The sequence below is a fragment of the Drosophila grimshawi genome, unplaced genomic scaffold, assembly GCF_018153295.1.
Source record: "Drosophila grimshawi isolate 15287-2541.00 unplaced genomic scaffold, ASM1815329v1 contig_311, whole genome shotgun sequence".
NCBI classification, from domain to species: Eukaryota; Metazoa; Arthropoda; class Insecta; order Diptera; family Drosophilidae; genus Drosophila; species Drosophila grimshawi.
Window position 1 is genome coordinate 13,694,413 of NW_025063098.1, and position 21,959 is coordinate 13,716,371.

The following is a 21,959-nucleotide window of genomic DNA, read 5'->3' on the forward strand; positions in this document are numbered from 1 at the left end:
ATGTATGTGTGTATGCATGTCAATGTAAGTGCGTGCGGGCAGCGCCGTTAGCAGCAGCAGTGATTGCAGTGCAAGGAACGACAGACGGCAGAACGACAGCGTCTGCATTAAGTTTGGGGCTTCCAGTTTTGGGCTTTTGCTTCGTGTTTTCGCCTGCCTGCCTGCGTCTGTCTGTCTGTTTGCTGTGTGCTGAGTGTATTTTACACTTTTGCTACTTTGCCTCGATTTCGTTTTGAATTTGGCGCCAAAACACAATGCAAACTAACTACCGTTAAGGTTCAAAGAACTCTCTAGTCTAATTACGACGCATGCGGTTCATATCACAACAAATATTTGCATGTGTGTGTGTGCTTATGCATGTATGCATTCACAAATACTAGCAAATATGTAATAGTATGTGTAAGTGTATGCATTTTATTCTCTAGTTCTTGCTCAGAATTTATCATGACTGCATTGAGATCAATCGAACATTTGTAACGGTCATGAGTGAATTTAAGCATCATAAAACTGAATATGCCAATAAATAACAACAACAACAGTGATGGGAAACATGCCAACTGCAGTTGCGAACCACATAATAATTGCCAAGAGCGATAACAGTCGGCCATACCAACTGCAAGCAGCTTTACTTTAATTAAGAGTGCTCGACATTGAAGTACCCTATTTGATGGTTATTTTTTTCTGTTTTGATTTTTAGCAATCTACAAGTAGTGTGTAATTATTTTGTACATATTTGAAATAATAAAAAATCATAATTATTTAAAATCAATGTTTTCTAAAATTATAATATTCAAAGTTAATGCTATTAAATTGATGTACATTATTTTGCTCTGGTTACTAACTATTCAAATCAATCATTTTTCCTTTTGCAAAGAGATTCTAACAGCTGTGAACACTTTTGTGGACGCTACTGTGTATTACAGTGGCCGCAAAAGCTGTGTGCACGCTGGGCAGCATAATGCAGAGACTGATTGACAGTCGAGCGGGTGTGGTGGATGGGAATGGGAAGGGTTGGTTCAACAGAGATACAGAGAAGGTGGTGTAGGGGGCGGGGTAGGGGGGGGGGGTGTGTCCGTGGGAGTCACACCAAATAGCCAACCGGGCGTACCGTTGATTTACTTAAACACGCATCGGTAGCTCAGTGTAAAGCAGAGTGCACGTATTACCCCCGCACTTCTACCCCTTAAATACATATTGCATTTATTGTAGTGGCTGAGGAGACACATGCATAGCGAATATGAAGAAATTGCTGCTGCTATTTGTATTAAAGCTTTGCAAATACCAAATACATATGCATATCTGACCAACGAATCAGGAGAAAGAGAGAGACTTGGTCACGGCTTGTCCTGTTATAACAATGACAATAATAATAAAAAAAAGAGCGAGAGAGATGAGTGAGAGTAGAGTATTCTGCCACAGAGACGCACACCCACAAATACATATACATAATGAAAGGGGGATTTGAGCCTTGCAACCCAAGCCAATTGCCGGTAATGAAAAAGAAAAGTTTGTAAAAAGGCAAAGAGGAAAATAAAAACCGTAAAAATGAAAAAAATAAAATAAAAATAAAGCAATCATTGCACTTGTTCCGCGCACAGCCGCGACAGCAACAGAAACAACAACAACAGCTAAAGCAGTGGGAGCAAAGCTTTATTCCTGTTGCTATGTTCTTTATTTTTTTCCCTCTGTTTTTTACTAGTTCCTTGCCATATTGTTTTTTTTTTTGCTGTTGTCGCTGTTGCCGTGTGGCCCACAATGGGCGTGGCAGTCATTTCCCGCAATTACGCCCACACACAAAACGGTGACATAGGCGTTGAGAGGAGGTGGAGAAAGAGAAAGAGAGAGGGGGGGGGGGAGAGAGGAGGGCGCGGTGTATGAGATGAAGTTTTGTGTGAAATGAATGATAGCCGAATTGCAGTGGTTTGAAGAAATATGGCAACGCTGCAGCCCACACACAACACACAAGCACATGCTCACACACACACAAGCACATGCTCACACACACACACTCATACAAACGCGCGCGCAGAGATATACGCGAACAGCCTGTGAGTATGCTACATTTTTTTGTGCAACCGCATTCATAGCCTAAGCCAACACTGATTGAATTTTAAGGGAGTGGGGTGGGATGGGCGGATCAGGGTTTATACTAATACATATACATTGAAGGAAGACAAAGCTACCAGTTGTGGCTTTGGGAACGTTGTTGAATTTGCAAGAGATGCCAGCCCTAATGCATCTAATATTTCAAATGCAGATTATAAAAATAACACAACTTATTTAAAACAAAATAAAAAAAATATTTAAAAAATGTATATTAAGCTAATCTAGCAACAAAAAAAAAAAGTTTAATTAAAAGATGTTGATGCTTTACACATATCTTGTAACGAGAAGTTATTTCTGCAACATTTTTACTTGTTCATTTTAATTGGGCGCCTAGTTAGCAGCTTAATCAATATTTAACGACAAATTGCCAATCAGTTTGTTAGTTGTTAGCGGCAAATAATAATTTTCTTATCATGATCATCGTGTGATTAGCGAATTGTTGCCTCTCGACGCGGTACGCAGCACGTTTATCTGGAACCCGATTGAGACGGGATTGTCAGCCAATTAACACGAAATCAGAATCGTCGAATTGCGTCCCTTTTGATAACCGAGCGCCTTAATAGACTCCCACGTTGACGTGCAGTCGCATAATATAAATAGGAGACGGCTGCCATAGCGTACCACCTGAGCGTAGGTGGCTGTGGTGGAGTGGATTGGGCTGTTAAGGGTCTGACGCGCAAGTTTGTCAAAGTCAATGAGGCGGCAGCTGCGATGCACAGTGGAACTGCTGACAGAAATACTTGATATAAAATAAGAAAAGGTCGACCATGACTACACTTATAGTAAAAACATAAACATATCTTTGCTTGTGTGTAATTTTCTAAATATTTATACACAATTTCTGTCTGTATACGATGCGTGAGGTATACGATAATTGCTATTCCAAATTCATAGTCTCTGAAATTGCCAATTTCAGAGAAACGGAGAGAGCCTGATCAACAATTAGTTATATATATAACCATGAGTTTGTCTAAATTGTATTTATACATTTAAAACTGAATTGGCAAACAATATCACAGCTTTATATTAGGATTTAAGCTCACTTTTAAGTATTGTTTTTGTTACAAATAACATGAAACTGAGCCACTGTGCTGAGCTTTTTGTCTTCGACGTCTGCGTGTTGCCTTTTGGCAACTGGGCCTTAGCTGTATTGCCTCTTGCTCTTGCTCTTGCTTTTTGGGGTTGCCAGATGATTTGCACTTTGTATGCAACTGTACTGCGCTTATACTGCACATGTATGTATAGGTGTGTGTATGTGTGTGTGTGTGTGTGTGTGTGTACATATGACGTATGAGCGTGTTTGGATGAGTTGATGGGCGGCTTTGGCATACAATTTTTTCAAGTATCATTTATACGAGAATTTTATTTGTACGCTTTTGCTAAAAACGCCTCCTACGCCTCCGCCAGGAGCCCAAACCAACCAGACGCCTGGACGGCTGTGTAAATTAAAATGTTTCCGTTGTCGACGTCGCACACAGACGTAACAAGCTATATGCGAATATATATATGTATTTATACTATATATATATATAGAAAGATATATGTATGAATGCATTTATGTATGTAGTTTGGTCCGAGATTGAATTTTATTGCGTCGACAGACGACGGGGCAAAGGCACACAGGCGCCGGCCGGAGGCGTGGTAGAAGTTATAGCGCCAGGTTGTCAGAGCAGTCAGAGTTGTCAGGATGCGAATTGTGCTAATTATGCGAAATGGCATTTTGGCCATTGCACGACGATTTTAAATGGCTTTCTCTTGTCAAATTAATTAATGCAAATTTTCTCTCGTGTTTACCATTTGCAGGCGACGATGCCAATAATGATGATGTTGCTGATGTTGCGGGCGACATCGTTGCACAACAACAACAACAATAATAATAACAACATAAACAATAAATGCAATAAAACGACCAACACTAGCCAATATTAACAACTGCAACTGCAACTGCAACAGCAAGAAGAACAGTAACAGCAACAAGAACACAGCAACGACAACAATAAGCCACACACATGTTGCTGCTACAATTGGAACGATCACAACGAGAGGAGCAACAGCAACTAAGATGCTCAGCGCTGCCAATGCAACAACAACAGCAGCAACAGCAACACACACTGGAGCTACAGTTGCAGCAATTGCCGCTGGCGAAACTTATGTCATAACAAATAAACATCTCCATCAACAGCAGCAGCAGCAACAGCAACATTTTGTTGTTGCCGCCAACACAATGGTTATACCTGCGACAGCAGTCGCCGGTATACCAACAGCAACAACCACAGCAGCAGCAGCAGCAGCAGTTGAGACAACACAGCCACAACAGCAAAATCAACAGCAGCAGCAGCAACAACAGCAGCAGCAGCAGCAACAACAGCAGCAGCAGCAACATGTGTTGTTTCAGCCCCAATTACAGTTACAAACAGCAGCAACACCTCAGCAGCCATCGCAGCCACCGCGCCAGCATCCCAAGAAGCGTAAATTTGATCCAGCTGAGCTGGACAAAGTCGAGCAACAGCAACAGCAGCCACAACTGCCACAGCAGCAGCAGCAACAACAGCAGCAGCAGCAGCACATGTTGTACAAGCAACAGAAACCCGCCGAAACGAATGGCAACAACAGCGATCCGATTGCCAATCGCAATATTGCTGCTGTGCAGCAAAATGCGTTGCCTTTGCGCACAATGATTGTCAGTCCGGCAGCAGCAATCAATTGTGCAGTTGCTGGTGCTGGTGCAGGCGCCGGCAACAGTAACAGCAACAGCAACAACAATAATGAGAACATCAGGCAGCAGCAGCAGCAGCAGCAGCAACATCAACAGCAACGTATTATAATCGCATCGCCGCTGCAAAATGCGACCAGTACTTACAAGCAACACGTTGCTGTCGGCAGCAGCAGCAGCAGCAACAATAGCAACAGCAACAACAATAACAGCAACAGTCATGCAGCAATCAATCATTTGCGCGCACACACGCCCCTCTACTATCAGCAACAGCAGCAACCACGTTTTAGCTTTAACTCACACAATCAGCAACATGTACAGGAACAACAGCAACAGCAGCAACACACACAGCAGCAACATACGCAGCCGCAGCAGCAGCAGCAACACGCTGCTGAACCTGCTGCTCTACTCGATCTCAGCGAATGGACTAATACGCGTGTCCTGGCCAAAGTTGGCAAGTGTTATGCCCCCGGCAAAATACAGCAAGTGCAGGAGCCAGTAGCAAGCACGACATCGACATCGACCACGCCTACGGCCAATACGCCCCACTCAATACTCGTGAAATTCGATGCCGCCGAGTTTGGTCAGCAACTGTATCAGGATGTGCTGCAACAGGGACGCTACAATGTGATACTCGATGCCAGTCCACCCATGGCGGATGTAAGTATCTCTTTTACTGATATATATTGATCATAAATGATTAACTAAATATATATCCATTGGCTCTGCTTGAACAGATCACGCTGGAGGCGCGCGTCTGTGTTCGCCAAAATCTCGAAGGGCGAACCGTTGACTGCGTCTATGTGGAGGGCATACTCTTGGACATCAATCAGGGAACCAAGCAATACACCGTGCAATTAGCCAATGATGAGTTGGTAAGTTTCCAAGTCAAATATTTCGATTGTGTTTCACAAGGCGAAACTATATTGCTGAAATTGGTTTGTTCATTCATTCATTGCAGCCCAATACAAAAGTGGTGCGCCGTGCGGATTTGCGTCTGCTGCTGCCGCCATGGTGGGATGAGCTGAACGAGCTGGTGCCGACAGCAGCGACATCAACGCCAGCTGGCGGCAGCAATGGCAAACGCAAGTCGGAGCAGGCATCCGGCGGAGCGGCAAGTGCTGGCAGTGGATTGTATCATCCCAAGGCGTTTGTGGCCACACGCTATGATGGCAAGCTGCCGACGAGCACGCCACAGCAGCTCCCAAAACAAGAGTATTATCGGGCGGCTGCCACGTCGCCGTTTCAGGGCGGTGTGGTGCCACCGCCGCCGCCGGCTTTGGCGCATATTGAGCACCAGCAGCCGCACCACCAGCACGCCGCCAATGGTCTGCCGGATATTGTGATCTCGCCGGGCAGCAATGGACAGCAGCAGCAGCAACAGCAGCAGCACCATCAACAACATAAAATGCATGTGCCATCGCCAGCGCAGCAACAGCAGCAACAGCAACAACAGCAGCAACAGCAGCAGCAGCGGAGCTACGACGACTACGACTCCGATGATGAACTGAAGCGCGTCGGCATCGATTACTCACCGGCCGCTGGCGATGTGGATGCCGAGAAGATGAGCGCCTGCAGCAAGCGGAGCAGCATGCAGAGTCGCGGCAGCACATCCAGCTTACTCGATCAGAGGCTGACACCACGATCTCATCCAGCAACTCCAAGGTATGCACATCAAAGAAAAAAACACCTTCACAATTGCCCTGCCAATTCATCAATATCATGAAACTCATTACAAACGAAAAAGCTATTAAAAAGCTTTAGTTTTCAAGCCAAAATAAAGAGAATAGAAGAAAAATATACCCTATATTTTGTAAATGATTCTTAAAAAGGATGCGAGTTTTTCCAAAGAGCAAGTCCTAGTTTAATTTAAGAGCATTCCTATGTGTAACTAAAAAGGAAACAAATCTAATTTGAAAATACAGAAAAGCTAAAAGTATTTCAGTTTCAGTTTCAGTTCAGCTTAAATTCCCAGCGATACATTGCTGAAGGAATGCTTTATAATTTCTGTCTACAATTACGAATCATTGACCTTACTTAAATGGAAAATTCTCTCCTAATTTTTCAATGGGAACACAGCAGGCTAGTCGCATTCAGCATTGTCGAATTTCTGAGCTTGCCTCGCTTTGATTTTTTATTATTAAGGGGAACTACAAAAGCTTTCAACGCTGCCGGCGTCAGCTGGGTTCGTTGTTGCTTTTCTTTTAAGCTCGAGTATTTTGAGCCTGACTTAAACTCAATCCATTAATTATAATTATGTATGCTAGTATGTGTGTGTGTGCGAGTGTTTGCGTGTGTGCTTGTAATATGTGTGTGTGTGTCTTGTATTAAGGAAAAGTATTTTTCGTTGACAGATCTCAGGCAACGACGCCGCATCGCTTCAAGAAGGGCGACATTGTGGAATCGGAATCCGGAGTGCGCAAGAAGTACAATGGCAAGCAATGGCGACGTCTCTGCATGCTGTGCATGAAAGAATCTCAGCGGCGCGGCTTTTGTTCCAGACATTTGAATCAGAAGGGCAACAATGCGCAGCCCTCATCAACGGGGCCGGGACGTTTTCTCAGGTGCCTATAAAAACGAAAAAAAAAGCAACAACAACAATTATCTCTGCTCTTTATCTAACGCTCTCTTTACTTTTATCTCTCTCTCTCTCTCTCTCTCTCTCTCTCTCTCTGTCTGCCTTTATCGTTCTCTTCTAGTGATAGCCGCTCGAGCAGCAAGACACAGAACGATGAGGACACCTCACGCGATTCGGAAACATCGCCCAACTATCGGGTCACCGGTCGCTATGATCAGGAAGAGACCGATGTGGCAGTCATGTTAGGTACGTGCAACTCACACCTCTTGACTTTTTATGACACCGCCGTTGCTGCTGCTGCTGCTGCTTTTGTTGCTGTCAATGATCCTCATTCGTATCGTGAAAGCAACCAAAATTTTGTTTAAAATTTATTCATAGTTTGGCTCGCATTCATTTTCAAGGCTGGCATTCCCAGCAAACCCAAAAACACAAAACCCTCGCACTGAATTTGGCTGCGTTTCTCAATGCCCAAATGAGCGCCAGGTTTAGCCTGTTAATCTATCTTTGTTCACGCAATTACCCACACAGTTACAGGAACCGTCAAAAGCGCTGCCTCTCGACTGGATTTGGGCTCTTTCTCTGACCTGGCCTGGCCTGTTTTTAACGGCGCTTCAAGAAATAGACGTTTTGCTTACGGCATACGTGACTGTTAAATGCGCTACTCTAAAACTGACTTTATATTTGACTATTTCGATGTCTGCCTTATAACTTTAATATTTAGCAAATATTAAACTGTTGATTAAGCTGTCGAAAATGTTTACAATATCAAAAATGATTAAATCATTGACTGAAACTAGCAAATAATTGAAATCTACAGCTTAGAAAACTTAATGCATTTCAAATCACAGATAAATATTAAAATCTCAAATGATAAATAGAAAGTAATCTGATGATTTCAAGACAAATTTTGCATACTTTTATTTTTGCTGATCTTTCGAAATAATTGGGCTGATTAATGCACGAAACTTTTATGATCCAATATAAATCAGAGAATTTATAATAACATGCAAAACCTTCAAGCCTTCAAAATGCCACAAGTAGTGGATTCGAGCGATCGATGCAGCTCAGACTTTCACATTGTTTCTGAATGCATTTCGAATTCCTTATAAAAATGCCTATCATAAAGTTTTATTGTGGCAGCGCCGCTGCTGACCATCGTCTCTCTCTTTCACACACACACACTCTCTGGACAATGGTCGTCGGTTTTGTAAAGGTGTTCTCGGGGCCATTTGCCGATGAGGGGTGCTATTGTTTGACGTGTGCGTGCAGCAGCAACAGTAATAACAACAACGTTAGCTAGCCACTTGAAAGTGTGACCGCAGCGTGATTTACACGCAAACCTAAACGTAAACGCAGACGCAGACGCATACACAGACGCAGCGACGTCGACGTCGACGTCAGCATCGACGCATACGCATTCCAATGCACCTGCATACAGCGATCGATGCAGCCGTTGCGTCGACGACGACGCCGCCACTTGAAACGAACAATGCAGCGCAGCCGAAACAAAAGCGCGCTGCGTGCGAAGCGCAACAGATTCTTCTTTTCTTGTTATTTGCCCTGCCTTTGATTCGTTTTTACCTAAACAGAAATGCACTTGAGAGAGCGCACACACACACACATACACACACACAGAGAGACAGACAGACCGACGCAGACACACCGACACTGCTCAGAGCACCCACACAGTCACACAGCTGCGAACACAACAGGTAAACAACATGGATGGTGTGAGCGAGCGAGGGAGCGAACGAGCGCAAAAGAGAGCCAGCCAGCCAAAAGAGAGTGGGCAACTCTCGACGATTGTCAGTGAGAGAGAGAGGCGCTCAGTTTATGCTGTCGCTGGCCGCGCTCAGTTGAAGTGCTGGCCGTTCTTTTGACGTTGTCGTCGCATTTTATGTTGAAAACTGTCAAAGGCAAGGCAAGAAGACAGAAAACAGAACGCGGCGCAAAAGCAAAAAATAAATAATAAAAAAAAAAACATATGTATAAAAAAAAGTGAATACCAATGCGAATGCAGCAGACAAAACGAATGTGACAACGACGACAAAAAGTTTTCTCAAGCAAAATTAAATACGAAAATATGTGCCGAAAGTGATGCCAATCAAAGTGCTTCTTCTTCACCAAGAAGAAGGCAGTTCGCAGTAGCTAGCAGCAGCGCAGAAGGAGCAGCAGCAACAGCAGCAGCAGCAACAACAACAACAACAGCAGTCGTAACAGCGAAATGAATGCGTTCCAGGACTTTGAGCTGGGCGCTAAATTATATTTACAGTGCTTATGTAATGTTAATCACATTTTAAAACAAAACTCAGTCAACATAAATGTGCATTCTGTTTATGCTACGCAATTTACCCCCCATCTATCTCACTCACTCTCTCTCACACTCTCTCTCTCCCTCTGTCTCTCTCTCTCTCTCAAACTCTCTTTCTAACTGCAGTGTCATTGAGCAGCTCGCGGTCTGCAACGCCTTCGTATACATCACCCGTGAATAATGCCGGCGCCTCGCCGCTAAATGCCATCACCCACTCGCCGATCAGTGTTTCCAATCATAGGCAGAACTTTTTTACGCCTATTGCGAATCAGTCGCAGCAGCAGCAACAACAACAACAGCAACATGTGCCTGCTGCTGTTGCAGCTGCAGTGCCGCTGGACAGCAAGTGGAAGACAACACCCAGTCCAGTGTTGTACAACACGAACAGCAGCAGCAGCAACAACAACAACAACAACAATGGCTGGGAGAGCAGTCAAGCTGTGCAGCAACAACAACAACAGCATCAGCCACCGCCACCGCCACAAACGGCGGCCGTTTCGCTTGTGATGCATGCACCGCCGCCACAACAGCAACAACAACCACCTGCCGCTCATCTCAATGCGCTGCCAGCGCCACCAGTGCCGCCCAGCAGCAGCCTGGGACACGCGACCAGCGTCATACGCATCTCAAGCAGCCAACAACAACAACAACAGCTGCAACCGTCAGCAGCGGCAACTCAACAACAACAACAGCAACAGCAACATGTTGTGGCATCCACGGCCAGCCATCAGACTTTTCATCCGGTTATTGTGAATGCTGCTGCTCAACAGCAGTCGCAGATTCATGCGCAGAATTCATTGCCTGTTTCCGTTGGCCAACAGCAACAACAGCAACAACAGCAACAACAGCATCAACAACAGCAACAGCAACATCAGCAGCCACTTCCGCCCACATCGGTTTCGTTTCATCCGCATCCGCCAACCACGCCCACTTCCGTAACAGTGGCGTTGCCAACGGCCCAGGACAAGGCATTGCCAAAAAACGGTAAGTTCACAACAGGACAGGACAACAGGACTATCGCTAGGACTAGGACTCTATGTGGGGTGTGCAATGCATGTGAATCGGAAATATTAATTCAGATACTCGGATGCGAGAGCTATGAAACAAATGCGAATTTGCTTAATAATTGATTCGTGTTTAGGCACTCAACCAACCAAGAAGCTTACATCTCGATGCAATTCAAGCCAAGCTAAGAAACAACTTTGGACGTAAATAAACCAAAAGAATTCACTTGTTATTCATAAATATTTACATTGCAACAAATGAGCAGACATTTTATTGTTTATATTTAATAACAGTATTATTGACAGTCAATTCGAGAATCAGGTTTTGGTTTGTCTAAATGAGACAACATAGTTCACATAATCTAGTTGAGTGTATCCAATATATCTTGAATTCTATTGAAACTTGTCGTCAGGTCTAACAGATGCCATGCAATAGAAGGATCTTAAATATGTTTAGAATCTTAAATATCTTTAGACTTCTTTCGGCTTATATTTCCGATTGTATATGTCCTAAAATACATATTTATAATAATAATAAACTTGTAACTTGAAGTGCATTTTGCACATTTCCATAAAAAATATTGTTCTCTTCAGATAAGCCTAGATTGGAATGGGATCTCTTTTTCGATAGCTATCAAGTTGAGATTCCTTTGCGTGGATAAATCTTTATTTGGCAATTTTAATCATTTGCGCGATCAACGCTTAACTATTTTTTAGGCTACAATGCGGCTAGCTACACGTGGCAAAAGCTACTGCCGCAAATGCCAACCATGACCAAAGCGCCAATAGCGACCGCGGTGACAACGGTGACAACCACAAGCAGCAATTATAGCGTGGCCATGCTGCACCATCAACAACAACAGCAGCAACAAGCGGCTTCCTTGCCGCCGACAAGCACAGCTGCAACACAGCATCAGCAACAACAGCAACAGCAGCAGCAGCAGCCGTCGTCGATCAATCACAACAACAATCATTTGATTGTGCCTGCTCCGCTTGCATCGCCAGGCAAGCCACTCAACTGTTCAATGAACGATGCAAAAGCAGCAGCAGCAGCCGCGGCGGCAGCAGCAGCAACAGCATCCGCAGCTGGCTCGATCAGTGGAGCAGATGAGGCAGATGATCCCGATGATCAGCTGGACGATGATGTATTTGAGCCGATGACGCCCTGTGCGCCAGCCATGTCTAATGGTGGTCCAAAGAAGGCAGCAACAGCTGCAATGCGTCTGGCCACATACAGCCACAGCAACAGCAGCAGCAACAGCAACAGCAATATACGCAAACTGGAAGAGTGCCATGATGCTAGCGATGGTGCTGCTGGTGCACCAGCCACCTCGGCAGCCAAGCGACGCAGTCAGTCACTGAGTGCACTGCAGCAGCAGCAGCAACAGCAGCAACAGCAGCAGCAGCAACAACAGCAACAACAGCAGCAACAGCGACAGCATCAGCAGCAGACGGCGGCAGCGGCTGGCAAGAAAATTCGTCGGCCGATGAATGCTTTTATGATCTTCTCGAAGAAGCATCGTAAGCTGGTGCACAAGATGCATCCCAATCAGGATAATCGCACGGTTAGCAAGATTCTGGGCGAATGGTGGTATGCTCTTAAGCCGGAGCAGAAGGCTCCGTATCATGAGTTAGCCAAATCGATGAAGGATGCGCATTTTCAGCTGTATCCGGAATGGAAATGGTGCTCCAAGGATCGACGCAAGTCGTCCACATCGGGCAAGGGCGGCCCGATGGCAGCCACTACGAATGCCACCGGCGATGGCAAGCAGCGTCTTGTGTCCGTCGATGGTTCCGATTCGCTGGAGGATGACATGTGCCCCAGTACGCCCGGTGGCAGCGGCAGCAGCGGTGCCCAAGCGGTCGAGCTGCAAGGCGACATCATCCCGCTGACCATTGACACCTACAACATGGCGTGCGATGATACGCCCACAACCATCGCTGGCCAGGCACCGGTGTTGGTGGGTGGTCAGGGCAATTGCAAGGGCAAGTTGCCGAAGAACGAGCTGCCCTCGGATGAGGATGAGCAAATGCTTGTCGTCGAGGATGAGCCGACGCCGACGCCCAAAAAACTCGATCTGCAATGCCGCGAACGCGTCAACGACCTGGACATGGATGAAACACCCTACGACTATCGCAAGCAACAGCAGCAGCATCCCTCAACGGAACCGGAACAGGTAATTACAAATAATGCATTTCCCAAAGGATGCATGCAGTATTAATGTTTGATTCACACACACAGCGTACGCAGGAGGATCATGCGAGTATGTGCAATGGCCAGGGGATGTCAGCGCCAGCGTCCAGTGGTGTGGGAGAGCGTGAAATTACGCTGAAGCCAAAGGCGATCAAGGCACACCCGGGGCTGGAGAGCGCCATGCTGCCGTATCCACAGATGCCCATGTATACGCACTACACTAGTCCCAAGAATCCAATCGGTGTAACACCATTCCAACCCACAGGCGAGCAAAGCACACATTCAAATACCATCCTATCCATGCAACAGTTGCTCATTGTTGTTCTTTTGTTTTGTTTCACTTTGAACGCACAGGCGGCGCCTTCAAATCGATGCCCATCAGTCCCAAGGGCAGCAGCTCCTCCTCCGCTTGCAAATCGGATGAGCAGCAACAGCAGCAGCAGCAGCAGCAACAGCTGCAGCAGCCCCACATCAAGCAGGAGGACATTAAACAGGAGCCACCATCGCCATATAAATTGAATGGCGGCGGCGGCGGCGGTGCTGCTGGTGGGGTGGTGTCCACGGGTGGCGTAATAAGCGCACCGCCGCCCAGCAGCGCAGTTGGGGCCATCTTCAATTTCAATGTGCCAATTGCGACGGCTCTCAGCCAGAAGCAATTTCACTATCCCCCCATGCACCACACACTCTGCAGTCCGCCCACAGATGTCAGAGGTGAGTTTCTAGCCGAGACAACAACCTCGAGATAAATATATAGAAATGCAAATATATTTCTTTCATTTATAAGTTATAAGTTACTTTATTTTGTGATTTATTGAAGCCCTTTTGTTGTTGTTTTATTTTGATTTTCTCTCTTTTAATTTGTATCTGAAAATTGGCATTGCTATTTGTACTATGATTTATTGAATTTGATTTGCACAATTTTACTCTTAATATTCGTTATATATATTTGTGTGTATACCAAAAAGACAAAATTAAACCAAAGCGCCCCTTTCGCCCAACCCGCCACCCCATTTGCATCTGACGTAACTCTAACTCTGACGCTCATCTGAGAAGTATTCTTTTGTTTTTAACGAAAGCTTTATGCATATAACATCTTTCTCTCTATTTCTCCAAAACGCGCTCGCATAATCCAAACAATCTCTCCATTCCCGTAAACCCCATAAACCACCCCCACAAACACACACACACTCTAAACATCTACATGCAATCACCTGCTTTTACCTCGGCCATCCATCCATCCATCCATCCATCCATCCATCCATCCATCAATCCATCCATCAATCTATCAATCCATTCGTCTCTCTGTCGCATCACCACTTTCAACGCAAAGCCAAAGAACCACTCGCATCCCACCAGAAACAAGACAAAGCCAATTCCAGCTCTGATCAGCTAGCAGCGGAAGATGAAAACGATGACGTCGATAATTGCAATGAGGATGACGGAGGAGATGATGATGTCGTCGATGAAGACGTCTATGAAGATGAAGATGATGATCATGACGACGATGATGACAACGATGTTGATGACGATGATGATGACGATGACGATGAGCAGTTTATGGCTGAGCTGGCCAGTGTGACCACAGATTTCGATGACATTGCCAAGCCAGCGACACCAATGCCTACAAATAATATTGTTGTTGCCACCACGGCAACAGTCTCCGCCGTCTCCTCCACCAACATTGCTCCGCTGAAGCGCAAACAGTTTACCATAGTGCGCTCGCTCACACCACAGCAGCCGGCGAGCTCACCACACCATCAGCTGAAGCATTTGCATCAGCGGCGCGTCGAAACGCCGCCAACTGTCATAACGCGCGTGCCAACGCCAACGCCGACGGCGACGCCAACGATCATAGTGACGACAGCGTCGCTGCCGCGTAATCATTTTACCATTATACGCACACAACAAAGAACACCACAACAACAACCACAGCAACAACAACATAACACACCGCCGCCATTGTTTTTCAAAAGCTCAAAAGCTCCTCAGACATCAACAACATTAACATCATCAAGTTTAACAGCAACAAACCCAAACACACCACCAACAACAACAACAACAACAACAACATCATCATCATCAGCAATCAGTCACAGTAACGAGCAACTTATTCAATTTTCCAATAATTTCAATAATGCTGCTGCTGCTGTAATAACAACATCTACAACAACAACAACAACAAATCATACAAACACCAACCCAACAACAACAACAACAACTACGTCCATAATACGCAAATTGTTGACACTGCAAGATGCCAGCAAAGCCACGGGACGTGCGGCCATTTTGTATGACGCTTTAGTGTTGGATACGCTGCATGGCAACGACGACGAAGACGACAACAACAGCAACAGCAACAGCAACAGCAATAGCAACGACAACAACAACAACACCGATGAGCCACAGCAGCGACAACAATTGAGCGAAATAACAACGGCAACTGGAGTGCAGCAGCAGCAACAGCACCAACAACAACAACAGCAACAACAGCAGCAGCCAGCAACAATGTTGCTCATCACCGATGTAAACAGTTATAATCAGCAACATGTTGCATCATCAACATCGGGTGCAACATTGCGTCCGTTGTCCTTCATCAGCATCAATGCTTGCAACAAGATCACGCTGCCAAGCAATACACGCATCCTGAGCACAACGTCCACAGCGACCACGCCCACACTGACCGTACTAACCAAGGCAGCAAATCATAGTACTAATAAGCCCAATGAACTAACCATAACAGCCGCTGTTGACAGCGGCAACAACAATAACAACAACAACAATAGTAATAACAACAACAACAACAACAATGGCAGCAACAATAAAAACAAGAGCATTTTAAACGATGCGACAACAATATTTATGATCAACTCAAATTCATCCGCAGCCCATCAGGCCTGTGTGCCCAACTCACCAGCTTCCGTCACTTTGGGGCATGCGGCCAGCATTGCCACGCCCCCTGCGTCGGCGCCAGCGCAAATCCTGGGCACAGCGGGTCCAGCGCCACAACAGAAAATGTACTTTGCCATGGGACATCCGGTGAGTGCAACAAGCCAGAATTTGATCAGAATTGCTCAATACTCTGTATTAAATATTTATATATTTATTGTTTATTATTTATGGTTGTGCTTAACAAAGTATTAATGATATAATCGCGATCCACATCTTGACTGTTAAACAAATGCACAATTTACTGAATACATTTGTGCCAAATGGAATATGATAAAATAAAGTTTGAAATAGAAACAGATTTCAAACGAATATATTTTTACTAACTTTTGAAAACATTGCGATTGTATTCCATATACTATATTTATGCATATTGAATAGTTTTAAAATCCTAATTGTGCTATTTATAATTGTGTCGTTGGTATTTTTGGTTATTGCAGTATCCACTGCTGGCACCGCCGCATCAGCAGAACGCGCCCAGTTTGGAGCACCTGCAGATGGAGGCATTTGGGCCCACCTATCTCTTCAAGAAGCACAGTAATGGCCTGGTGGGTGTACAGGGTGCACCGCCGCCACCACTGCCACCAGTTGGTGCACAGACGCAGATGCGTCTGCACACCTATGCGCCCAGCAGTCTCGGCCAGGAGCAGCAGCCGGCTAGTTCGCCCTCGTACAAGTCGATGCCTTCGACACCCAAATCGGCCACATATCATCTGAGTGCCGCACCTGATTCGTCGGGCAAGCGCAGCTGTGAAGCTGCTGAAGATGCTGAGGAGGATGTCGATGTGGACACGGATGGTCAGCAGTTTGTGTTGGCGCCAACGCCAGCGCAGCTGGGACGTGCACCGCTGCAGCGGCGCAAGAATTTATGTGAGTAACGCAAATGCCTTTGTAAATTTTACAAAATTGAATAATTTTTTTTTTGTGTTTTTGTATTGTGATTGCAGCTCAAAGTAAATCGGACAACGTGGTTATCAGCAGCACTGGTGGTGGTAGTGGCTATGGGTCGAGCAATGGTCAGCATATTGGACGCAAGCTGCACTCGCCCACGCTGATGGAGGTGGCCGCCTCGTCCCCCGTCATTGGTCATGTGAACAGCAGCAGCCTCAGCTCGGCCCTGCCCACGCCCACCTCATCGACAACGACGCCCAACAGCGATGAGCTGCAGCCGCTGACGCCAACGGCTTTGAGCAACAACAACAGCGGCAACAACAACAGCAGCAATTTGTGCGGTCAGGCGGCCAAATCGCCGATCAGATGTGTGCCTGCCTCGGCGCCCGCTGTGGTCAACCACAAGAAGAAGAGTGACAAAATTAACAAGTAAAATCCCCTTTTATCCACTGTGTCAGCATTGCAACTAATCCGCTTTCGCTATCTCTCCTCTATTAAAGCGTGCTCAAGCAAGTGGACTTTGAGAAGAAGTACAAGGCGCTGCCTCAGTTCAAGCCAGAGGATTGTCAGTCACCCAGCGCCATTGCTGCGCCATCGCCGCCTCGTGTCTATGGCACCAATTATCGCAAAAAGAATTCAGTGGCGCCACCTGTGCAGAAGCTGAGTATGTTCACACTTGCAACAAAAAATGGCAACTGCAATTCTAATGTTTGTTTAATGATTACTGATTTTAGTGTGCGAGGATGATTCGATTGATGAGCCCGCTTCGGCGCCGCCAACAACCACACAGCGTTTCTTTGGCGCCGATTTTAACAATGATCTGAGAGGTAAACCAATTAGCCCAATTAGTTGTTGTCACAGCGCATCTGGAACTAATCTTCAATTTGCTGCAGAACTTGAGACGGCGGATCAAACGGGTCGCTCGCCGCGCACACCAAAAACGCCATTGCAGAGCGCACGCTCCGATGCCAGCGAGAAGGGTCACCGCAAGGTGCTCGAAGCGCGTCGCAATTTAGTCATGCAACTGTTCACCGAACACGGCGTCTTCCCATCCACACAGGCCACCATTGCGTTCCAGGTATTGCAGATTCACTCACTCACTCAAAAACAAATAAACCAAATTTATACTCAAATTTAATTTAATATATGATTCTTTTGCGCAGACCAAACACATCGATGTCTTTCCACGCAAGCAAGATCTGCAGCTGAAGATACGCGAGGTGCGACAGAAGGCCATGGGTCATCCGCCCTTCACACCTCACTCGGCCGGTCCCAACACGCCTTCCGACTCCAACCCCTCATCGGCGACACTGAGCGCCAATCAGACTGCCCAAACTGCAGCAACGTCAGGTAATTGGCTGAAGTGTACAAATTGTGCTGTGTTCATCACTAGAATTGTGATTGGTGTACTTGGAATGATGAGTAATCAATTGACTCTTCAAATCCAACACTGATTCCGAGCACATTGAATAATTATTCAATTTACAATTGAAATGAACGATTTCCCCTTTTTATCACTAAAAATTTGTCATTCATTTGAATAATATTTGATTTTTTAAATTGATCTCTCAATTTTGTTTAATTACACAATTAATTTCCTATATCTTAAATTGAGTAACAAGTTAGCAGGAAGAGTAGTTTTTGACTTGATATGTATACATTTTTGTCTTAAAAATATTTCTTTATATCTTAGTTGAGCTATAAAATCATCATATTTGTCTTCTTAATTAATGGAGAAAAACTTGAGCATCTTTTCAATTTATATTTGTTGTATACGTAAACGAAATATATCAATTTTATTAAACTCTTCGTTCTATTTCAATTCCCACTATGGAATCCTTTTGTTTATGTTTCCGAAACGTTTAATTTGATTTCTTTTTCTATTACGAAAACATTGTACAGATGTTTTTCCGTATTACTATACAACAGGTATGCACCAGCAACATCAACAACAACTCGCTGAGCAACAACAACAGCAGTGTCTGCAACAGGTGAATCATCTTAACAAAACAAATGAACACGATAACAAGTACAAGTGAGGCAAAGGACGCCGGGACTCAGAAGAGGATGTCAGAAGAAGACGACAGGAGGAGGGGATCGATCAGGAGGTGAACGAATTGGTTTAGCTGCGATTGACAAATTACTTAAAGCTAGTAAACGAGTTAAGGATAACAAAATAATTGCAGCGGCGCACACACACACACACACACATAGAGACCGAACCGTGTATGAGGTGCATGTGAACAACAAGAAAAATAGATTATATTAAAAGCAAGAAGAAAATGATAGAATATGCAAGAGAAAAAGTAAAACAGACCACAAAAAAATTACAAAAATTCTAATTGCAATAGTCGTATATGTTACAAGCATAACAGAGACAGACAGATAGTAGAGAAAGCAACAGAGGGAGAGAGAGAGAGAGAGAGAGAGAGAGAGAGAGAGAGAGAGAGAGAGAGAGAGAGGGAGAGAGTAGAAATGAATTTATTAAGCAGCTTAATAAATCCAGAAACGAATGGAAGATAGAACTTTTTGAAGCATATATGAAGAACATACATTATGAACCCATTGTGTAATGGCTTAGTTATTAATTTACAGGAAAACAAAAAACAAACTGCAACAACAAACTACAACAACAACAACAGCAACAACAATAAGCAAGCAAATCACAATGAATACTATTAAAAACAAACAAAAAACGATTTAATAATAGCGCTTAAGCTTTAAACTTAACTTAAATTGCACATTAATTTTGAAGTGTATTTAGCACAAGCAAAAACAGAAATTGTATAAAAAGAAAATTCAAATCGATAGCGATGGCGATAGCGATAACGATAACGCAAATCGTAAGCTGTATGGAGAAATTGTAGTTGTATTTGTACTATACATATATACATATATAAATTTAGTCATAACGGTTTTCGCATTGAAACAAAACCGCACGTAAAAAATGCTTTTAAATTGTCGGCTTTTTTTCTTCTCTTTTTTTGGAATATTCTTCGAAGAAAGAAAAGATTTTTAAAATTGTATGTACATTATTATTCTACTATTATTTTGGCCCTATTTTTTATACTGTTGTCTATTTAATTTGAATAAACAAATTTAATTTATATAATTACTTAGTTTAGTTTAGACCGTTGTTTCCTGCTTCTTTTAACTTGTATACAGCAATATTAAATAAATATTGAAGAACAACAATAAACAACAAGAAACAACTAAATAAATCAACAATAACAAAATTGAAAAGAATTGCAATCGAAACAGAAAGAAACAAAAATTGATAAATATAAAACTGTCTTCCACTGTTGCTGCAATACACATAAAATTATAAATGTTTTGTTTTTATTATTATTATTATGATTATGATTATTATACATATTTACAAGTATATATTTTACAATTAGTCTCTATGTAGTTTTCGCTTATTTAATTTTATTTTATAAATAGAGTGTGCGACTGCGTTTAGTTTTAAATAATCATTTGGCTTTCAACAATAATATTACTAGTTTGTAAAAGTAGCTATTAAACAAGCTTTAAACAAATTTCAACACATTGATCAATATTCAGTTCAATGTCCCAATTTGCGAAAGATGAAAAATGCCAGAAACTTTGTATTATTTGATGTGTGGTAAACTTGGTAAAGTGAAGTGTTTTTATTTCAGCAAAATAACAATTTTTGCTCAGTTCTCTTTCTGTTCAGTTCAGTTGGCCATAGTTACAGTGCAAGCAAATAACATCCGCTTTAGCATGATTATGAATATGATATAAAATAAATGAAAGCTACGAAATTATAGTTATTTTATGTATTACAAATTGCAATAATATTAAACTTTGTTTAAATGAATGTCAGTTTTCCACAAGTTGTTTCAATGACAGCCAACTTCCATACACACACACACACACACACACACACACACGAACACACACACTTTTTATTTGTGTAATAGTTAGTTATTAAAACAAATTGATTACAACTTTTTAAAGCCGCACTTACTTATAATTTACAATATAGTTTCTTTTAGATTATATGTTTTTTATGAATATAGTTGCAAACAAAGTTTTATATAATAAAAAGAGAGTACATTTTAGCGTGTTAATGTTTATAAAAAGAATAAAACAAAGTTTATAAGCAAATCAAATCGTGTGAAATTATTATAGCGATGCATATATTGGTAAATTCGAACATCTACCAACCAACATTTTAGCCTTTTGTTGCTAAGTTCAAATAAAGCAAACCCAATTGCGTCTTCTGTTTAAACTTTTATAATCACACCCCACTAAGCATACTGTTAGACAGGAACTCAGATAGCGAATTTGTGCCAATGACTTAACAAAAAAATCAAGTTTAAACTTAATACGTAAAATACAATTTAGTGTAATAGACCCAAACCCGACAAAAACGAAAACGAAAACAAAAAAAAAGAAAAAACAAAGAAAAAAACATCAACCAACTATGGGATAATCCAGTCAATATCCTTCCAGAACTCTGTCGGCATTGAAATTAGTCAATTAAGATAAGTGCAAGCCGCAAATATTTTGGCAAATCGACAAAACTTTTGACACACTAGTTTATAACCAATCTTGACAACTTGTACAATACACAATACAAAATGTATACAAGGAGGCGACAACAACTTTTGGCACCAAACCATTTCGACCTAACAAAATTTTTTACAATGCAAAACAAGAAAAGAAAGAAAAAAATACACACAAAGACACCCTCAAACCAAAAATGGCGTTTCGGATACAAAATTCTAAAATTCAGGTATATAAAACAAATAGTGTTGTATAATGTTACATTTTTTGAAAACAAGATGAAATATTTAGCTATTTATAAAAAAAGAGAAAAATCTTTGAAAAACAACAACAAAAAAAGAAAAACATGTGAGTAAACTTTACAAAAGATTGTGTGAAATTTACAACGTGCTTTTACAAAAAATATTGTAGAGACAACATTTGAAAGTGTATAAGCCTTATGTATGTGTGTACTATATATTTTTTCAAAAACAAAAAAAAACTGTATTTTAAAATGCTTTTTAACTCGTAACCAACACAGACATACATAATGGAATACAAAATACAATTCAGTTGTGAACAATTCGCACAGTTTCAAACAACAAAAATAATTATTAAAGTGAATATAAAGAAATGAGTCAAGGTGTTTTTATAGTTTTTAATCTGGACAAGTACGTACTTAAGTAGTTTGGGGTTACAAGAGT

The 21,959-nt window shown here is 43.0% G+C and overlaps 1 protein-coding gene across 3 annotated transcripts; it reads left to right on the forward strand.

The window, feature by feature from the left end:
* Positions 1-3,977: 3,977 nt before the first annotated feature.
* Positions 3,978-19,154, forward strand: LOC6567560 (putative transcription factor capicua). Of its 3 annotated transcripts, XM_032740309.1 has the most exons (18): positions 3,978-4,399; positions 4,439-5,479; positions 5,557-5,694; positions 5,781-6,484; positions 7,174-7,383; positions 7,519-7,643; positions 9,835-10,692; positions 11,430-12,889; positions 12,955-13,171; positions 13,261-13,617; positions 15,791-15,942; positions 16,293-16,722; positions 16,800-17,172; positions 17,244-17,407; positions 17,478-17,570; positions 17,637-17,821; positions 17,907-18,093; positions 18,646-19,154. In XM_032740309.1, exons 1-18 carry the CDS (start codon positions 4,169-4,171, stop codon positions 18,780-18,782), a joined length of 7,062 nt encoding a protein of 2,353 aa, XP_032596200.1. In that variant the 5' UTR covers positions 3,978-4,168; the 3' UTR covers positions 18,783-19,154. The 3 variants fall into 3 exon arrangements, with proteins under 3 accessions (XP_032596200.1, XP_032596199.1, XP_032596201.1); XM_032740310.1 differs by lacking the exons at positions 3,978-4,399; positions 4,439-5,479; positions 5,557-5,694; ... (1 more) ...; positions 7,174-7,383; positions 7,519-7,643 and adding an exon at positions 9,604-9,676; XM_032740308.2 differs by lacking the exons at positions 3,978-4,399; positions 4,439-5,479; positions 5,557-5,694; ... (1 more) ...; positions 7,174-7,383; positions 7,519-7,643 and adding an exon at positions 9,383-9,676 and having other exon boundaries at positions 17,478-17,821.
* The last annotated feature ends 2,805 nt before the right edge of the window (positions 19,155-21,959 follow it).

Excerpts from the sequence above, each read along its gene's own strand:
- LOC6567560 (XM_032740309.1), top strand. The coding sequence starts at position 4,169 with ATGCTCAGCGCTGCCAATGCAACAACAACAGCAGCAACAGCAACACAC. Across the intron at positions 6,485-7,173 it reads TCTCATCCAGCAACTCCAAG|ATCTCAGGCAACGACGCCGC; the intron begins GTATGCACATCA and ends TTTCGTTGACAG. Across the intron at positions 16,723-16,799 it reads GCAGCGGCGCAAGAATTTAT|CTCAAAGTAAATCGGACAAC; the intron begins GTGAGTAACGCA and ends TTGTGATTGCAG.